Source organism: Pimephales promelas, chromosome 10 (assembly GCF_988280905.1).
Source record: "Pimephales promelas chromosome 10, fPimPro1.hap1.1, whole genome shotgun sequence".
In the NCBI taxonomy this organism is placed as follows: Eukaryota; Metazoa; Chordata; class Actinopteri; order Cypriniformes; family Leuciscidae; genus Pimephales; species Pimephales promelas.
This window is the reverse complement of record NC_142778.1, coordinates 13,413,743-13,430,204: the sequence shown is the minus strand read 5'-3', so window position 1 is coordinate 13,430,204 and position 16,462 is coordinate 13,413,743. Positions and strand designations below refer to the sequence as shown.

At 38.3% G+C, this 16,462-nt stretch overlaps 1 protein-coding gene across 3 annotated transcripts in view; it reads left to right on the top strand.

The window, feature by feature from the left end:
• The window catches only part of mvda (mevalonate (diphospho) decarboxylase a), a 67,046-nt gene extending 53,051 nt beyond the window's left edge, over window positions 1–13,995 (top strand). For all 3 annotated transcript variants that reach the window (XM_089135403.1, XM_089135404.1, XM_089135405.1), the window contains 3 exons: window positions 13,229–13,344; window positions 13,471–13,579; window positions 13,768–13,995. In XM_089135403.1, the coding sequence (XP_088991529.1) occupies window positions 13,229–13,344; window positions 13,471–13,579; window positions 13,768–13,857 (315 nt within the window). In that variant the 3' untranslated portion in view covers window positions 13,858–13,995. The remainder of the gene's footprint in view (window positions 1–13,228; window positions 13,345–13,470; window positions 13,580–13,767) is intronic.
• The last annotated feature ends 2,467 nt before the right edge of the window (window positions 13,996–16,462 follow it).

Below are 16,462 nucleotides of genomic sequence, written 5' to 3'. Positions count from 1 at the left end.
TATTTCTGTTTGCAATATGCATCAGAAGGTCAGTGAATGGACTGTGGACATGACATCTGAGGTTGAGTCTACTTAAGGAGTCTTGCAACCTCTAGTAAAGACATCAAATGACCAAACACAGCTGATGTTCATCTAGTTCATCTAGTCTAAAACTGATTGTAAGGAGGAGGTCATAGTATAGTGTTAGATGCTGTCATCATGCTGTCAATGGATCCCGTTTCTTTACCAAATCTCATTAAAAGATATGTTTTTGTCTGATACCTAAATCCAGTTATATATACAGTATCCAAACTATCCAAATACAGATTCTTTATAAGCAGCTTTACAGTGATAAAAGGAAAATAATGCAACAAAGTTTGTTTCTAGAAGAAAATAGCGTCATAGTCCAGCTTAAGTAAGTTCAGTGATGGTTACATTTTGTTGTAAAAAAGTGATTTGTTTAGTTCATTAATATAAGAGGCTGCAACGTCAAGTTAGCAATGTGAGAAGAACTAATATTGTTGTGTGTGCGTGAGATGCCAGCGCGATCACTTGGATTCCGTATATCAGTGGAAACAACTTAAAATAGTTTGATAAAAGTAAGACATTTAAAATGGTAAGGGTCTACTTTCATTTGTGAACCTTCAAAATAACAGTAAAACGTTGTACTTTTGTATATATATATAAATAGAAACCTTGAAGTGCCTACGTTTAAGTTTCTACACTTTATTTGACGTTAAATGCATACAAGTCAGTTTGGAATATAAATCATTGGGTATATAGCGGGTGAAAATGTCTTGTAGAATTTTGTTAACATATAACAGTAAACTATTTAATATTAAAGTCTGAATGGAACCCATTTAGGCTACCCATGAACATTAATGCAGGAAGAAGTACTTTAGAAACCAGCCTTTATTAATTATTATGGCAGAAATGGGGTTTGGGGCTGGGTCAGTGGGACTGTTTCTGGGGGATGAGTCTGAGGGAAGAACAGGAGACATGGGTAAGGAAAGTGCAGAAGACAAAAGGTAGGTGAAATAAAAAGTGTCTGGATCAGAAAATCTAATTACGTACACAATGCACTCAATGCCCAAACCCCATCTCTGCAATAATAATTAATAAAGGCTGGTTTCTAAAGTACTTCTTTCTGTATTAATATTCATAGGTAGCCTAAATGGATTCAATTCAGACCTTAACATCAAGTCTTTTAATGTTATATGTCAACAAGATTCAAAAAAACATTTTTACCTGCTATGCTCAATGTTTAGATCTGTTTGGGTAATTATGCAAATTAGCTAATACGTAATTATATTATGCACCGTTTGTCCAAGTTAACAAACAATTTCAAAAATCTTGTAATACATTTTTGTTTTTCTTGATGTAAGTAATCAACTCAGTGATTTTCATGATGATATCTAAACCCTCTGGGCTTCTTCGTTCAAAAATGACCGAAAACTACGGAAGCCCTGAACCGCGACCTAAAAAAAAAAAAGTCAGTAAAAAAAAAAAAAATCTAGCATTTCGAGATTAAAGTCGAAATGTTTCGAGATTAAAGTCGAAATGTTTCGAGATTAAAGTCGAAATGTTTCGAGATTAAAGTCGAAATGCTTCGAGATTAAAGTCGGAATGTTTCGAGATTAAAATCGGAATGTTTCGAGATTAAAGTCGAAATGTTTCGAGATTAAAGTCGAAACATTGTGCATTCATAACAGTGCGCGTCCACTGGCTCAGAGAGCGCGCGCGCGTGTGTGTGAAGTCGAACTGCCATGGATAAACACAAAATAGTAGCTTTTTACTTTTATCTGGGCTTTCAACAAAATTCTACACACGTCACACGTGCTAGTGGCAGTGTTTCTGAGGTGTTTTCGTGCTCGTCTAGTCAACACTACCTGGGTCGAGAACACAACAGTAACTGTTCGGTCTCCCTCTTCACCGTACGCTCTGGATGCATTTTAAGTGCATCATTCTGTATCCAATCATTTGGCCGGATCCTGTGATTTCCTAAGATTTAATAACCCCTTATGGTTGAGGAGAGATTCTCTGATATGATTGTAAAGCACTTTGAGTGTAGGCATATATGAAAGCGCTATATAAATGCCCTATTCATTCATTCATTCATTCATTCATTCATAAAGCTGGATTTCTCCATCCAGACTGAAAAGTGTTTTCCGTGTTGGTTTTCCTATAGGCTAAAGTCTATTCCGGCGCAGTATATTTTATAACGTCCTATAATGGTAGCCTGCTGGTAGATTGGCACCTGTTGAATTTCCTTTGATGAAACAAAACACACATACACACAGACACACACAGTGTGAAACTTGCTATTGGCCATTATGAATGCCTGTGTGTGCGGCAATGTGAGACAATGGAAAGCACATACGCGCAGCTTCTTCTTTTTTTTAGGTTGCGCTTCAGGGCTTCCGTAGAAAACTGTTACGTTTTGAAATGTTTAATTTTTTTGCTACATCGGATGGGGCTGAAACTTGGTGACTTTTGTTGTATTACCTATATGAACACACAAAAAAAGGAGATGATTCTGATTTGTTAAAGGGTCGTAAAAAAGTCACACTTAGCTTCCTCCCGGTCAAAAATGACCGACATAGGAAATGAATGGGAAATACAAAAAAACAGGAAAACTCAGAGAAACTTTTGGTGGTACAAGCTACAGATCAGCAACTGTGCAGAAAAAAAGTGTACAGCAATGAAGGGGTGACGCTCTAAAATATCAAGAGTGCAAATAAGACCCCACACACACACACACACACACGCACACAAACACACACACATACACAGAAAAACTGGCAAGACTAACAGTAAATTTTGGATATAAAAGCAAGCAAGTTTGCGCCCGTTCTAATGATTCTGCGCCCGCTTCCATGATTCATAGCGGGTTCAACTGACTGGATGGTTTTCTACTTCCTGTTGAAGTATTTGTTTACATAGAATGCTAGCACTCTAGTCCAGACCACTCATCTAGAATGATAAATTATATAGATCAGTGGTCCAGACATTAGAAAAATATCAAAAATGTAGACTACACATGAGTTTTATATTCACGTACATGACCATTCTGAAAGTGACTTTAAAACTTTTACAGAGATCTTAAAGAAAGACCACAAAGAAACCTTTCTTTAAAGTGAATTTCGTTTTTAACTAATTGTATCTTAATTTCAATCAATGTTTCATCAAGCAATTCCCTGGTTTTAATAAATAAGAAGTATATGGTAAACAATAGATGATCATGACGGAGGCGACAGCGCGCAAACTGGACTTTGGTCTCATGAATGAAACTCGGCGTATGCCTAACCTCACAGGCCTGAGAAATATATAGACTATGCATCTTTGAAAGCAGAGGTAGACAGGAGTCAAAGGGCTAACCAGCCTAAACTTATAGTACTGTTATTCTGCAGCAGTCGGAGTGATAGAAACGGTCGGATGTTTGCTGGATTAGGGAGATCGTGCAGTCATGCATCAGCTATCCTTTGGAAGTTATGAAGCAAAGAAAAATGTTAATTTTGTTTTTATCTGTGATGTAATAAAAAATAACGTGATCAGATCACATTTGATTTTTTTTTTTTTTTTCAATTTAGTTTAGCAATGTGGGTATGACACAATCTAAAACAAATGGCCAAAAAGCATAGACCAGACTCAAACCGGAAGTTGACAACCGGAGTCGTCGTCATGGCAGCGCGCATTGTTTAGAGTAGAAAAAGGTGGATAGGCCTACACAAGTGAATGCCAGCAATCATTCAGTCATTAATGAATGCACATAATGTGCAAACTAATAAAAACATACTATGAACTTTATGAAAGGATACACAATTATATTTTAAGTTTGCGCTGAAACTATATTTACCTTTTTTTTCCATTAATCCATTAAACCTCCTGAGAAACAAAAGCGTGAACTAGAATGTGCATATATATATATACTGTATATATATATATATATAATTTTAAAAAGTGTTAGCCCACAGATAGATTTATGAGGGTTTTTTTAATTTATTGCAATCAACAAATGATAACAGTTAGTAGCTTAGCGAGGTGTACGGTGGCCGAGAGGTGCAAAACAAATCACAATTATAAAAGTATGGTGGCCGAGAGGTGCAAAACAAATCACAATTATAAAAACAAAAAAACAAGTCAGAAAACACAACGACAATTCAGAAAACAAAATAACAATTCAGAAAACACAACAACAAATCTGAAAACAAATTAACAAATCAGAAAACCAAAAAAAAATCTGAAAACAAATTAACAAGTCAGAAAACACAACGACAAATCTGAAAACAAATTAACAAGTCAGAAAACACAACGACAAGTCAGACAAAACGGAAAAGGTAGGTATATGTGGCGAATGGAATACTGATCGCTGATTGGACGAGACATCTGTCAATCAAGACATACAGGCAGAAGAAAGATTGATTCGCGTGTGCATGTGTAAATATTAGCTGTATCGTCTAGGCTAGGGCTATTCAATTGGCGGCCCGCGGGCCAAGTGCGGCCCGCCAATCATCTCCATGCGGCCCGAGAGCACTCCAACCTCCCCCTCCTATTTTCTGGTGGTGCGGCTAAATTTGGTTTGATATGCGCGTGGCCGCAGTGGCGCGTGCAGCTGTATACGCACTGTGTGTGTACCACGAGCGCTCCGACTGACCTGAGAAAAACGTTTTCAGTCCGAATATTTCAGCAGTTAATATGTGTGTCCCGTATTTCTGTCGACTGAACCAGCGATATTAATCATTCGTTGGTTCGATTCCTATCTCCTTTTCACGAATTGGCCAAACGCGCGTGCATAACAGTAGGAAACGATTCGGATTCGTTCGGACCGTTCTGTCACTGAATCATCTGAAGCGGTTTCTCGGTCAGTAAGAACAAATAGAGAACAAAATAGCGCTGGGTTCAGTTGTTTCACTAGTTTACTTTGAACTAGGCAGCGCGGTCCAGTGGATAACCGAACGCAAGCTTAAAGGAGTTGCGTTTACTAATAGTGGTAGGAAAATTTTAATTTGAAAAGTTTTGTTCTCCATAATATCACTAAATTAGCCGGCTAAATAGACAGCTAATATTTACACATACACATGCGAATCAATCTTTCTTCTGCCGCAGGCGCAGTCTGCTGTAGCTACTTTCTGTATGTCTTGATTGACAGATGTCTCGTCCAATCAGCGATCAGTATTCCATTCGCCACATATACCTACCTTTTCCGTTTTGTCTGACTTGTCGTTGTGTTTTCTGACTTGTTAATTTGTTATCAGATTTGTCGTTGTGTTTTCTGACTTGTTAATTTGTTTTCAGATTTGTTTTTGTGATTTGTTAATTTGTTTTCAGATTTGTTGTTGTGTTTTCTGAATTGTTATTTTGTTTTCTGAATTGTCGTTGTGTTTTCTGACTTGTTTTTTTGTTTTCATAATTGTGATTTGTTTTGCACCTCTCGGCCACCGTAGAGGTGCAATTTATACTACGAGTTGAAGTTTGCTGTACTTTTTATAGGCCTACACGAAGTAGGGCTGGGCGATATGGCTGAAAACTGTATCACGATATCAGTTTTTCATATCGGTCTATTGATAATTAGTGATTTTTTTTTATGACCCATTTAAAATAAGGACCAGGATAAAAATATATTACATTTTAAACATTTTTATTTTAAACTTAAAGGTTCTCTAAGCGATGCTGGGCCAAAACATTTTTTGTCACATACATCAAACATCTCCTCACTATCGGCTAGCTGCCTGTCCCCTAAACACACTGTAAAAAAACACGGTCTCTGTAGACACCACAGGCTCCACAAACGGCAACAAAAACAATCATGTCTTACCCGGACCACGAAACTTAACAAACAGTGTTCCAGCCAATCACTGGCAAGAAGTATTTGAGGGTGGGTCTGGGGGGTTAGTGCGCGTGCACATGAAGGGTGTGTGTGTGTGAAGGAGAGCAGCGAAGCATCAGAGGGAAGTTTGAAAAATTACCGACACACGACCAAAGAGACGTCGTTCTGAGGAACAAATTAAAAAGAAGAAGGAGTCGGATAAAGAACGTGCGAAGTTCCGAATTTACATCGGTAGCAACCCAGATAGCAAACTGACATTGAATCAACGTGGAAATATGACATTGAAACAACGTTGATCTGACATAGTTTTGCTCATCGAATTAACGTTGAACCAACGTCAGACGCGTCATTCTTTCAAAACTAACGGAAAATCAACTTGAAATCAACGCGTTGTTTCAACGTTATGAAAGCAAACCAATTTTCGATTTTCATTTAGCTTTGAAGAATGCCGCGTCTGACGTTGGTTCAACGTTAATTCGATGAGCAAAATCAACGTTGTTTCAATGTCATGAGAGACGTCGTTTCCACGTTGATTCAATGTCAGTTTGCTGTCTGGGAAAGCTTTTGAACGATGGCGAGAACTCCGGCGGCAGAAGGGCTTCCAGTCCGACATTCAGGTTGCTCTGTTTTTGCTGGACAGGTGGGTAACGTTAAATTGTTTTTTTTTTCTTCTAAATTGACGCTTATGTTCGCCAAACCCACACAAGGATATAATTAGCTAGAACTATGCACGTTCACAATTATTTCAGGAAGCACGGAGGGGAGGGGGAGGAGATGAGATGCGGAGGAGGGAGGGTCTAGCTCCGATTTGTTTGAAAATATTCTAACGTCAACACCCAGGATCGCTTTGAGAACCTTTAACCTTCCTCTGATATCATCCCAAGAAATGTGAACACAACCATGGAAAACTCAAATATTTAAAATGTAAACATAATATAAGTCTAAAATCACAATCAGACCTGCAAACTCCTCAGAGTAAAAAACGTGACAGTGGCACGGTGCAGCGGGACGGGATTAATTAGCTATATTTCAGATCAATATATTTGTTTTCCTTAATTTGAATTAACCCTAACTTTATTCTCATCGGAATTATAAATAATTGATTTCCGTATAAAATAACTCTACCAACACATTTCATTTTCTTTTTTTAATCAATGTGTAACTTAAAAACAAACAGATTAGCGCTCTGTTTTGAGGACAAGAAATGAAAACCAATGCGATATGATGACCAAAAGATGAAACACTGTTTTAAAAAGGGGTTGGATAAATGTTTTGCGGTGTGTGTGTGTGTGTGTGTGTGACAGTTGTAGGTTACAGTTTGACAAGAAATACAGTGTGACAAAAGCACAATGCTTGTGTTTTATTGCGAGCATAGGCCTACACAAAGTAAACACTTGGCAGACTGAAAGATTTCCTGTACTATGAACTTTATGAAATGACAGTTTTTATGTCTCCACTGTTCAATCGCGCTCGCGTGTGTCTCTCTCTCTCTCTCTCTAGCCGCCTTTCCACTGCACACGACATTCGCATACGATTGTCGTATTTCGCCCCTTGGTGTCAGTTGCACGGAACTTTGAAATTGGTCGTGAAGCAACCGTTACCCTCGGATATTCACAATGGTAAAATTAATGATTTTAATGTGTTTTTAAATGATGAATGTAATGCATGCATAAATATCTACACAAAACAAATGACCCTCAATACATCTCAAATAAAAACATAGTACATTTTATAGAGCTAATTAATATATTGATTTAATAATTATAAAATATTTTTCTGCTATAGTTAATTATATCCAATATTTTACAGAAAGAGTGTTTACAGAAAAACATCTTTAATGTTTTTCTGTAAACACTCTTTCTAGTTAAAATATTTGTAATTCTAGCCTCGCACTCATAGTTTTTATTAGAATACATCACTTCCAAAGCTCAAATCGGATCCGAATTTTCCGCACACGCATATGATCGGAACTCCCCGCAGCTCCCGTACGACTCTCCATTAGAAATGAATGACTTCCGGTCCGACGTCGGTCGTGTGCAGTGGAAAGGCGGCTTCTCTGTCTCTTTTACACACACACATACACAGTTCTCTCTCGTGCGTTTCACACACACACTCCAGCATTTCAATCTTGATATTGCAGCCTGTTCATTATGCTATCCAATAATGTTTTTCAATTCTAGCTTGCATGGCATACTGGAGAAGGGCACTCATTTTCTGCTTCTCAATCGCCGGTTACTGAAGAGGAATCCAGCAGCACGAGACAATAGTGATGGCCGGTTCGTGAACGAATCGTTCTTTTGAACCGGTTCTTTTTAGTGAACCGGTCGAACCAGTACACTAAATCGGACTGAATCGTTCGAAACAGTTCGCGTCTTGCGTCAGCGCTAAACCACAAGTTACTAAGGTTACTCACTTTCAGACATGCCTGACAGTCCCTCCGAATCGACAATATCCAGAAGTACATTTTATTCCAGTACCTCAAAAAGTTCAGTGAACGGAGATATTGGTGCTGAGAGAAGTGATGAGCACGAGCAGCTGATATTGCGCATGTGTGTACTACCGAACGTCCAGATACAGCGGTCGGATAAACAGTACAGAACCGAGAACTGTTTCTTTCAGACAAGTTCGACATACTGAGAGCTGACTGAGTTGATGAGCTGAGCATGCGTGCATTTATTTTTCTGAGGGACGAAATGTACGTTCCCATGGCTTTAGTTGAACATCAGTAAGTGTAATAAAATAAAACATTTCGGACACGTTCGATACGGAGAACCGATGAGCTGGAGATACTGTGCATACGTGATAGCACAGCACCGTCTCTGAACAGAACCAGAGAAAGTCTAATATGACGAGAACTCCCACTCACATTAAACTTCCGGGTTCTGAACTGTTGCAGTTCCACTCTGGTTCCATATGAGGGCGCTCATAGGCGGAGTGCAGAATGAATGGAGGTCTATGGAGCAATACCCCTAAAAATCCACTTTTCTCATGATATAATTTTTTGTCTAGTAATTCGAATGTTGTTTTAGAAAGAAGATGCAAATAAATTACACATTACTAGGTGTTAGATTTTTTAGAGTCACTTATTTGCTTTAAAAAGTCTTTTAAAAATGTCAATGACGTCATACACATCGTACGACCAGAGGCTTGCTTTACGGCAATCCTCCAGTCACTGGTGCTTCCGCGCATTGACAGATGAGAGAAGCCGCGAAACTTAAAAATACTACTGTTGTTGTGTGACGAAATGTGGTTTTCATAGTTTTTCAGTCGGCAATGTAGTTGTTTAAAGCTCAAATCTGTGGTTTATTTATAAAAATAGCGCCTATTTAAAAATTTGATCTGACGTTTTCGGAGTGTGACATCCAAGGCTTTACCGGCGTCTCAGCGTTTTGCACCCCGCCTGGATCAGCCTTACCTCGGTTAGTGCTTTTGACGTTTGCTGCTGGCTCTGAAGTCTCGTCTTGTGGTTAAACATGACATGTAATTCGTCTTGTGTATATCTAACGGGCGATCTTTGGTCTCATTAATTGATCATTTTTTCCTTGGAAAATCGTTTTGGCTGACGGCAAAGTGAAGTTTCATAACTTTATATTGTGGCTATTTTAATGTTGTATCCTGCTGTGTCTGAACCGTTTACTTTATTTCTTGTCTTGTATAACTCTTCTTATACCTTTTAGGCTACTTATACTGTTATGTCTCTTACTAATCAATAAAACATAAAAATAGACAGGGTTGTGTCATTTATTGTATACCTACCCTATATTTTATATAGCCTTTTCATTACTATTTTATTTGCTGTATACTGTTTTGTTTAATATATTGACTAAACTATTTACTATTACTTTTCAATGTATCATATATTTACTGTTTGCACTGTACTGTAGTTGTACCATATCATATTACCATAGATAAAGGATCTATCAGTTATCTTTGTTATTGCTGAAATCAATCGGGTCAACCACAGAAAATGCTTTCTCTACAACAAGAAAACTATCGCAGCAACGCTCAAAAGCGGCCAATATGTATTTACAATGTCTATGCTTTTGCATTTTGCACTTTCTTATCTCTCAAGGCATCGACAACACCGCTGACAGGTAAATCCTATAGACTGTAAGGTAAATACATGTGTGAGAGTTCAGTCTGCCTTAACATTGGTCCCGCTATGCCACGATGCCATCAAGCGGTGTCTCTGGTCGTAATCAGTCCTTCACTGACCAATCAGCGTCCATTAGCAGAATGCTAGCGTGTTATGGGCAACAACAACTCAACCTGTAAGAAATCAAAATGACAGAAGTACTCGTTCATTCAACTTTCGACCTATAACCCATGTTGGACTTGCAAAACCTACATTCAAATTTTAGATTTTTCAATGACAATCGGGTGAAAGAGACAAATTTAGCTGTTTAGCCCCATAGACTCCCATTCATTTTGCACTCCGACTATTGCCCCCAGTGGAATTTTGGTGGAACTACAACCAAAAATTCGTTACAATGGGGCTTAATAGGGAGTGAACAGGCTTTCCGTAGACTGGCTTTGACAGAACTTTGAACCATTTATGCATTTTATATATTTAAAACATGTAAAACATCCGCGTTAGCACATCGCCTAGGCTGCTGCAGGGTTCGTTTTCAAAATGTAAATGTAAGAAACTTATCCAAGATGATTATGACGATGTGTACTATTATTTAACTGAAGTTATGATTACAAATGCCTTTAATTTGAAGTATTTTTATCCGCCGGGATGATAGAATTGACGTCATTACGTGATGACGTAAAAGAACTGGTGAACCGGTTCATTAAAACGAACTGTCCGAAAGAACCGGTTCACGGAAAAGAACCGGACTTCCCATCACTACGACAACGATATGGCGCAACCAAACTGCACGTTAACTAACACCGTGTCCTAACTACACGCGCCGCGACACGCGATAAAAGGTATCTTTTCCATGTTAATCAGAGTTTTTGTCCTAACCAGACACGACGGCGACACGCGAAGTTTCTAATTTAGAAACGGTTCCTATTTCTGCGACGACGCGGCTGACAGAATGAAGAAATTACACTGGTTATGAATACACATTATTTATTTTTAGTTAAAAATAGGTCACTGTGCCACAAGCGATAACGGATAATTTACCTCAGATTTTGAAAGCATGTAATATAGCGTTCAAAATGAATTCTATGCAAATACGACTGTACTTCATAACAAAATTAGTCAATGAGTATATTTTGTTAATGTTTTGATTTTTAATAATGTTATTTCTTGATTTGATTATGTCCTTACCCATATTCAATGCGAGTGCGGGCCAACAGTGCGCTTTCACAGAGAGACTCCACTCACACGCTGTTCTGAATGTGTGGCATCTCACAGTCGCGTCGCGTCTAGTGTGGACAGACCCACTTGCTGTCGCTGGAATTTTATCGCGTCGCGTGTAGTTAGGACACGGTGTTACATGATTGCCTGTTAGCGTGTCACTCCCTACGACGCTAGGTTACCAGAGAGTGAGTGCCTTTGTTAATGCAACCAAACTTGCTTCGCAACCTGTGGTTTCTTCCAACGAAGAAAAAAAAATCTGACGTTTTATAGAACACATTTTTTATTGATGTCGATCACGTGTCTTATCGCGATACATATCGTTATCGTGTTATCGCTCAGCCCTAACACGAAGTGAATGCCAGCAATCATTCAGTCAGTGACGAATTAATAAAAACATTATTAACTTAAAGGGTTAGTTCACCCAAAAATGAAAATTAAGTCATTAATTACTCACCCCCATGCTGTACCAACCCCGTAAGACCTTCGTTCATCTTCGGAACACGAATAAAGATATTTTTGATTGAATCTGAGAGCTGGATCAGTCCTAGATAGACTGCCTAAGGGACTGGCTCTTGACGACCCATAAAGTCATTAAAGAAAATGTTTAAATATTCCATGTGCCTACAGCAGCTCAATTATAAGTTTATCAAGCGACGAGACTACTTTTTGTGCGAAAAAAACATAAATAACGACTTTATTCCACTATTCCATTACTTCCTTATGGGCGCATGCGCGAGAACTGAGACGAGGACGTTCTCATTCGTCTACTTTTTGTTACCGGCTGCTCACCGCTTAGGAGTTTTACCGCCACCTACCGTATAAAATGATGATCCATATATAAGGCGCTCCGGATTATAAGGAACACTGTCGTTTTTTGAGAAGATTAAAGGCTTTTAAGTGCACAGCGCGCATCTTCCTCTGCTTGTAAACAGAAAGTTTTGCGCTTCCAGCTATATCAGCACATCATCTTAAACGGTAGGTGGCGGTAAAACTCCTAAGCGGTGAGCAGCCGGTAACAAGAAGTAGACGAATGAGAACGTCCTCGTCTCAGTTCTCGCGCATGCGCCCATAAGGAAGTAATGGAATAGTGGAATAAAGTCGTTATTTATGTTTTTTTCGCACAAAAAGTAGTCTCGTCGCTTGATAAACTTATAATTGAGCCGCTGTAGGCACATGGAATATTTAAACCTTTTCTTTAATGACTTTATGGGCCGTCAAGAGCCAGTCCCTTAGGCAGTCTATCTAGGACTGATCTAGCTCTCAGATTCAATCAAAAATATCTTTATTTGTGTTTCGAAGATGAACGAAGGTCTTACGGGGTTGGAACAGCATGGGGGTGAGTAATTAATGACTTAATTTTCATTTTTGGGTGAACTAACCCTTTAATGAAACGATACACAATGGTAGTTTAAGTTTGCGCTTAAAACTATATTTACCTTTTTTGAAATAATCCATTAAACCTGCTGAGAAACGAACTAAAATGAGCACTTCCATGCGCATGCCCGGGAAACTCATGAATATTAATATGCTCTGCCCACTGCCTCTACAGATGCACAACTCACTTTTGCCGCAGCTGGAGTTATGTACTAGTGTTTGTGCTAGAAAAATGTACTAGACGTTTGTGAGAAAATATTCTACAAGTGTGCAACTCTCATTGGATGAATTCACATACTGATTTGCGGATGAGCAGCAACTGTAGCAAAAATGTGAGCATACGAGATTCATAATTTGTGATTTGTAGAATAGGATTTGTGCACCTGCAATGAGGAATTTGAGAAGGTGTAACTGTTGTGTTGTGTTTGTGGAAGAGAAAAAAAAGTCTACAAGTTTGCAACTCTTAAAACATTTCTCTCTGTGACTTCATATTTACTTGAGGTTATTCTCTACAACTACAAATTCCACTGTCACAGGCATTCAGTTGTTTTGCACTAAAAATACCTTCATATGATCCGTCTTTTTTCATTTGCACGTCGTCAGGTAACACTAATTTGCCCTGTTTAGTAAATCTGGCCCTATGTCTAATCTACGTCTCTTTCTCTAAATCCCAGCATACTCCTTTGTTTTGATGTAAGTGGATTGATGTACTTGCACTTTTTGTCTTGTTTCAGGTGGCATATACCTTTGATGCTGGTCCTAATGCTGTTATTTACACCTTGCAAGAGCATGTATCAGAGTTTGTACAGGTGGTTCGTCATTTCTTTCCCTCAGAAACCAATGGATCAGAGTAAGTTGCTAAAATCATGCATGCTGTAAATATTTATACTTTGACATTAAAACATACACTGTAGCTCTTCACAAAACAAAGCACATCAAGTTATAACTCAACGCAGTAACTTGCAGTAATTTGCAGCTTTGTCAGAGGTCTTCCTGTATGTTCAGCTGACCTCTCGGAGGAGCTGAAGAGGGACCTTAATATGGAGCCAACTCCAAAGGGCATACACTACATAATCAGCACTAAGGTAAGTGTCTGGAAACTGCATTAACTGTAAGGCACATTCATCTATAATCTAATAGTTCTTTAAAAATAAATAAAATACCTTGTTTGTCTCACTATATTTATGTAACCCTTATTGAATTCTATGTCAGTCCTTAATGGTGTTGCATGCATGACCTGATTTATCATAATTGCTGCATAACCTGTTTTAAGGCTGGTCCTGGACCATGTGTGGTGGAGGATGATCCAAACCATCATTTGTTGGGTGTTGATGGGCTGCCCAAGAATGCAGTTTCAGATTAACCTTAAAGATCCTTTTAGAACTAAAAAAAAAAAAAGATGTTGCATAAATATATACTAAACTTTGTAAATATGTTTTAATATTAATTGTTGTCTAAAGAGAACATTTGCTCTAAATAAAATAATGATTTTTAATGATGACATGATTTGTCTTTTTGTATGGTCTACAAAAGGGGATTTTTGTCTTTGTTTCTATTTAGAAGCATCCATAAATACATGTATGTCTATGGTTTCACTTGGATATATGCGACAAAAGGGGGGAAAAAAGTAAACTTTCATTTATTGCTGATGAGTGTGTTTTTCAATCGGAAGGCTGCTTCCTAGGCCATGTCCACACTAATACGTTTTCGTTTGAAAACGTATATTTTTCTCTCCGTTTTGGCCTTCCGTCCACACTGAGACGCCGTTTTAAGTCAACAAAAACGTATGGTTTGGAAAACGCTCTCCAAAGTGGATAAACTTGAAAACGCCGTTTTCGCGTTGTAGTGTGGACAGTGAAACCGGAGGTATTTCAAAACGATGACATAAGTTTAGTCATGTGATCCATGTAGTACCAAAAGATATATTTATGTTTATCGGTATTGTGCCTATTATTTATTTTTACACTATTGCTAAAATATGTTACTTTCCATGTTACTTAATATGTGCTATTCTTCATAGCACAGTACTGCAAAGATAACTGATTATGTAGTCTACTCACATTTGCTGTCCTGCGGCAAAGCAGTTGCGTTTTAGACCAAACATATGGTGACTGAATGCGACCTGGACGCATCCGTGATGGTGAGATATTTTGCTAAATAAAATTATCCTGTTATTGTGCGATGACATTATTATTTATTTTCCCATCTGTATCATCTCGGTGAGCTTTTGTGAAGTTTCACGCATGCGCAGTAAAGTGAATTTAGAAGTTTCTCATCCACACTGAAACGTCGGAAAACACCTGAAAACGCTAGTGTGGACGGAGAGCGTTTTTAAACGAAAACCCCGTTTTCAAATGTATCCGGATTAATGTGGACGTAGCCCTAGTAAGGCTGCATATCTCAGCTGCCAAGTCATCACAATTCTTTGCACACACTCAGATCTCGAAAAAGAATCAGCATAAAGGCGTCCTTTATCTGAGCCTATGCACCTACATTTTTGACTAAAACAAAAACATTATTTGTGGGTAATTTGGCAATATTGAATAAAATTTTAAAATGTATCACACTAGTGTGCTTTGTTGTTTAGGAAGCTTGTTTTTTTAAATGCTTGTACAATCTTGTACAAAATGGTACAAAGTCACACCTGTGGTGTTCCCAGTCAACAATGTCCAGCCAAGAAAATAGCATAGCTTATAAAATTCATTTCATTTCATCTTTATTGTCAGACTCAAGGTCCATTAGAACACCACACACTACAAACACCCAAACACCTTAAAATTAAAATAACAACAAAAAAAAAGAAAACAGAATTATAAAAGACAGTTATACCAGTTCTTCCACAGAGGTAACTGGTAACGCACAACACTTATACTAGGATTAGTCAGTAGCTTAATAATGCCATTCTGAGAGCTATCCAGTCAACCAATAAATTTGTACATCAGGTTTCTCGTTACAAAAGGTTTCCCTGGCTTTATAGCCTGGAACGTGTCGACTCTTGCCTTACAGAACAAGTCACTTGCACTACACCACCTGGGTTTTTTAAGCAATATCCGCATACAATCATTATAGGCCACCTGAAGCTTATGTTCGGTGGCCTTTTTAAACTTGACCCACAGTGAGGCTGTGTAGAGTGGAGTACAGTAGGCTTGAAAAGGCCTTATCTTAACAGAGTCAGAACACATGGAATTTTCTTGCTAACATGTTAGCTTGAGCATAAAGCATACGACACTGCCTATACATGTCATCATCATCAGACAATTGATCTGTGAGAAAGTGCCCCAGATATTTGGTTTTTTTACAGTTACTTAGGGCTTTGCCTGATAAATAAAATACTGGAAAATTGAGGTCTTTATCTCCTTTTGTTCTGCATATCATGACCATACTTTTCTTTGCATTATACTGCACATCATATTTGAGCCAATAATCGGAACATATATTCAGCAACTGTTGAAGTCCAGCACTGCTAGGAGAGACAATAGCCAGATCACCGGCATACATAAAATGATTTATTAGCGAAATTTCCAATCATACAATCAGTTTTGCCGCCTCTTAGTTGTTCTGATAAATCATATACAGGTTAAAAAGGGCTGGGGAGAGTAACCCCCCTTGTCGTACTCCGTTACCAACCCTAAACGAAGCAGAGGCTCTATTACCCCATCTGACCTGACCTGTATACTCTGGTTAGCATACCAGTATGCCAGGATTCTTATCAAGCTGTCAGACACGCCCCTTAATTTCATTTTCAGAAACAGCTTCCGATGATTGACTCGGTCAAAAGCTTTAGAGGCATCTATAAAACCAATTAAAACTGAGGAGTTTTGCCTCCTATACACTTCAACTACTTATTTTAAGGCATAGATACACAAATCAGTACCATGCTTAGCTTTAAAGCCAAACTGGTTGTCTGTGGTATCAATATACTCACTCCGATGATCTAATGAGATCCTCTCTAAAACTTTAGATAACAC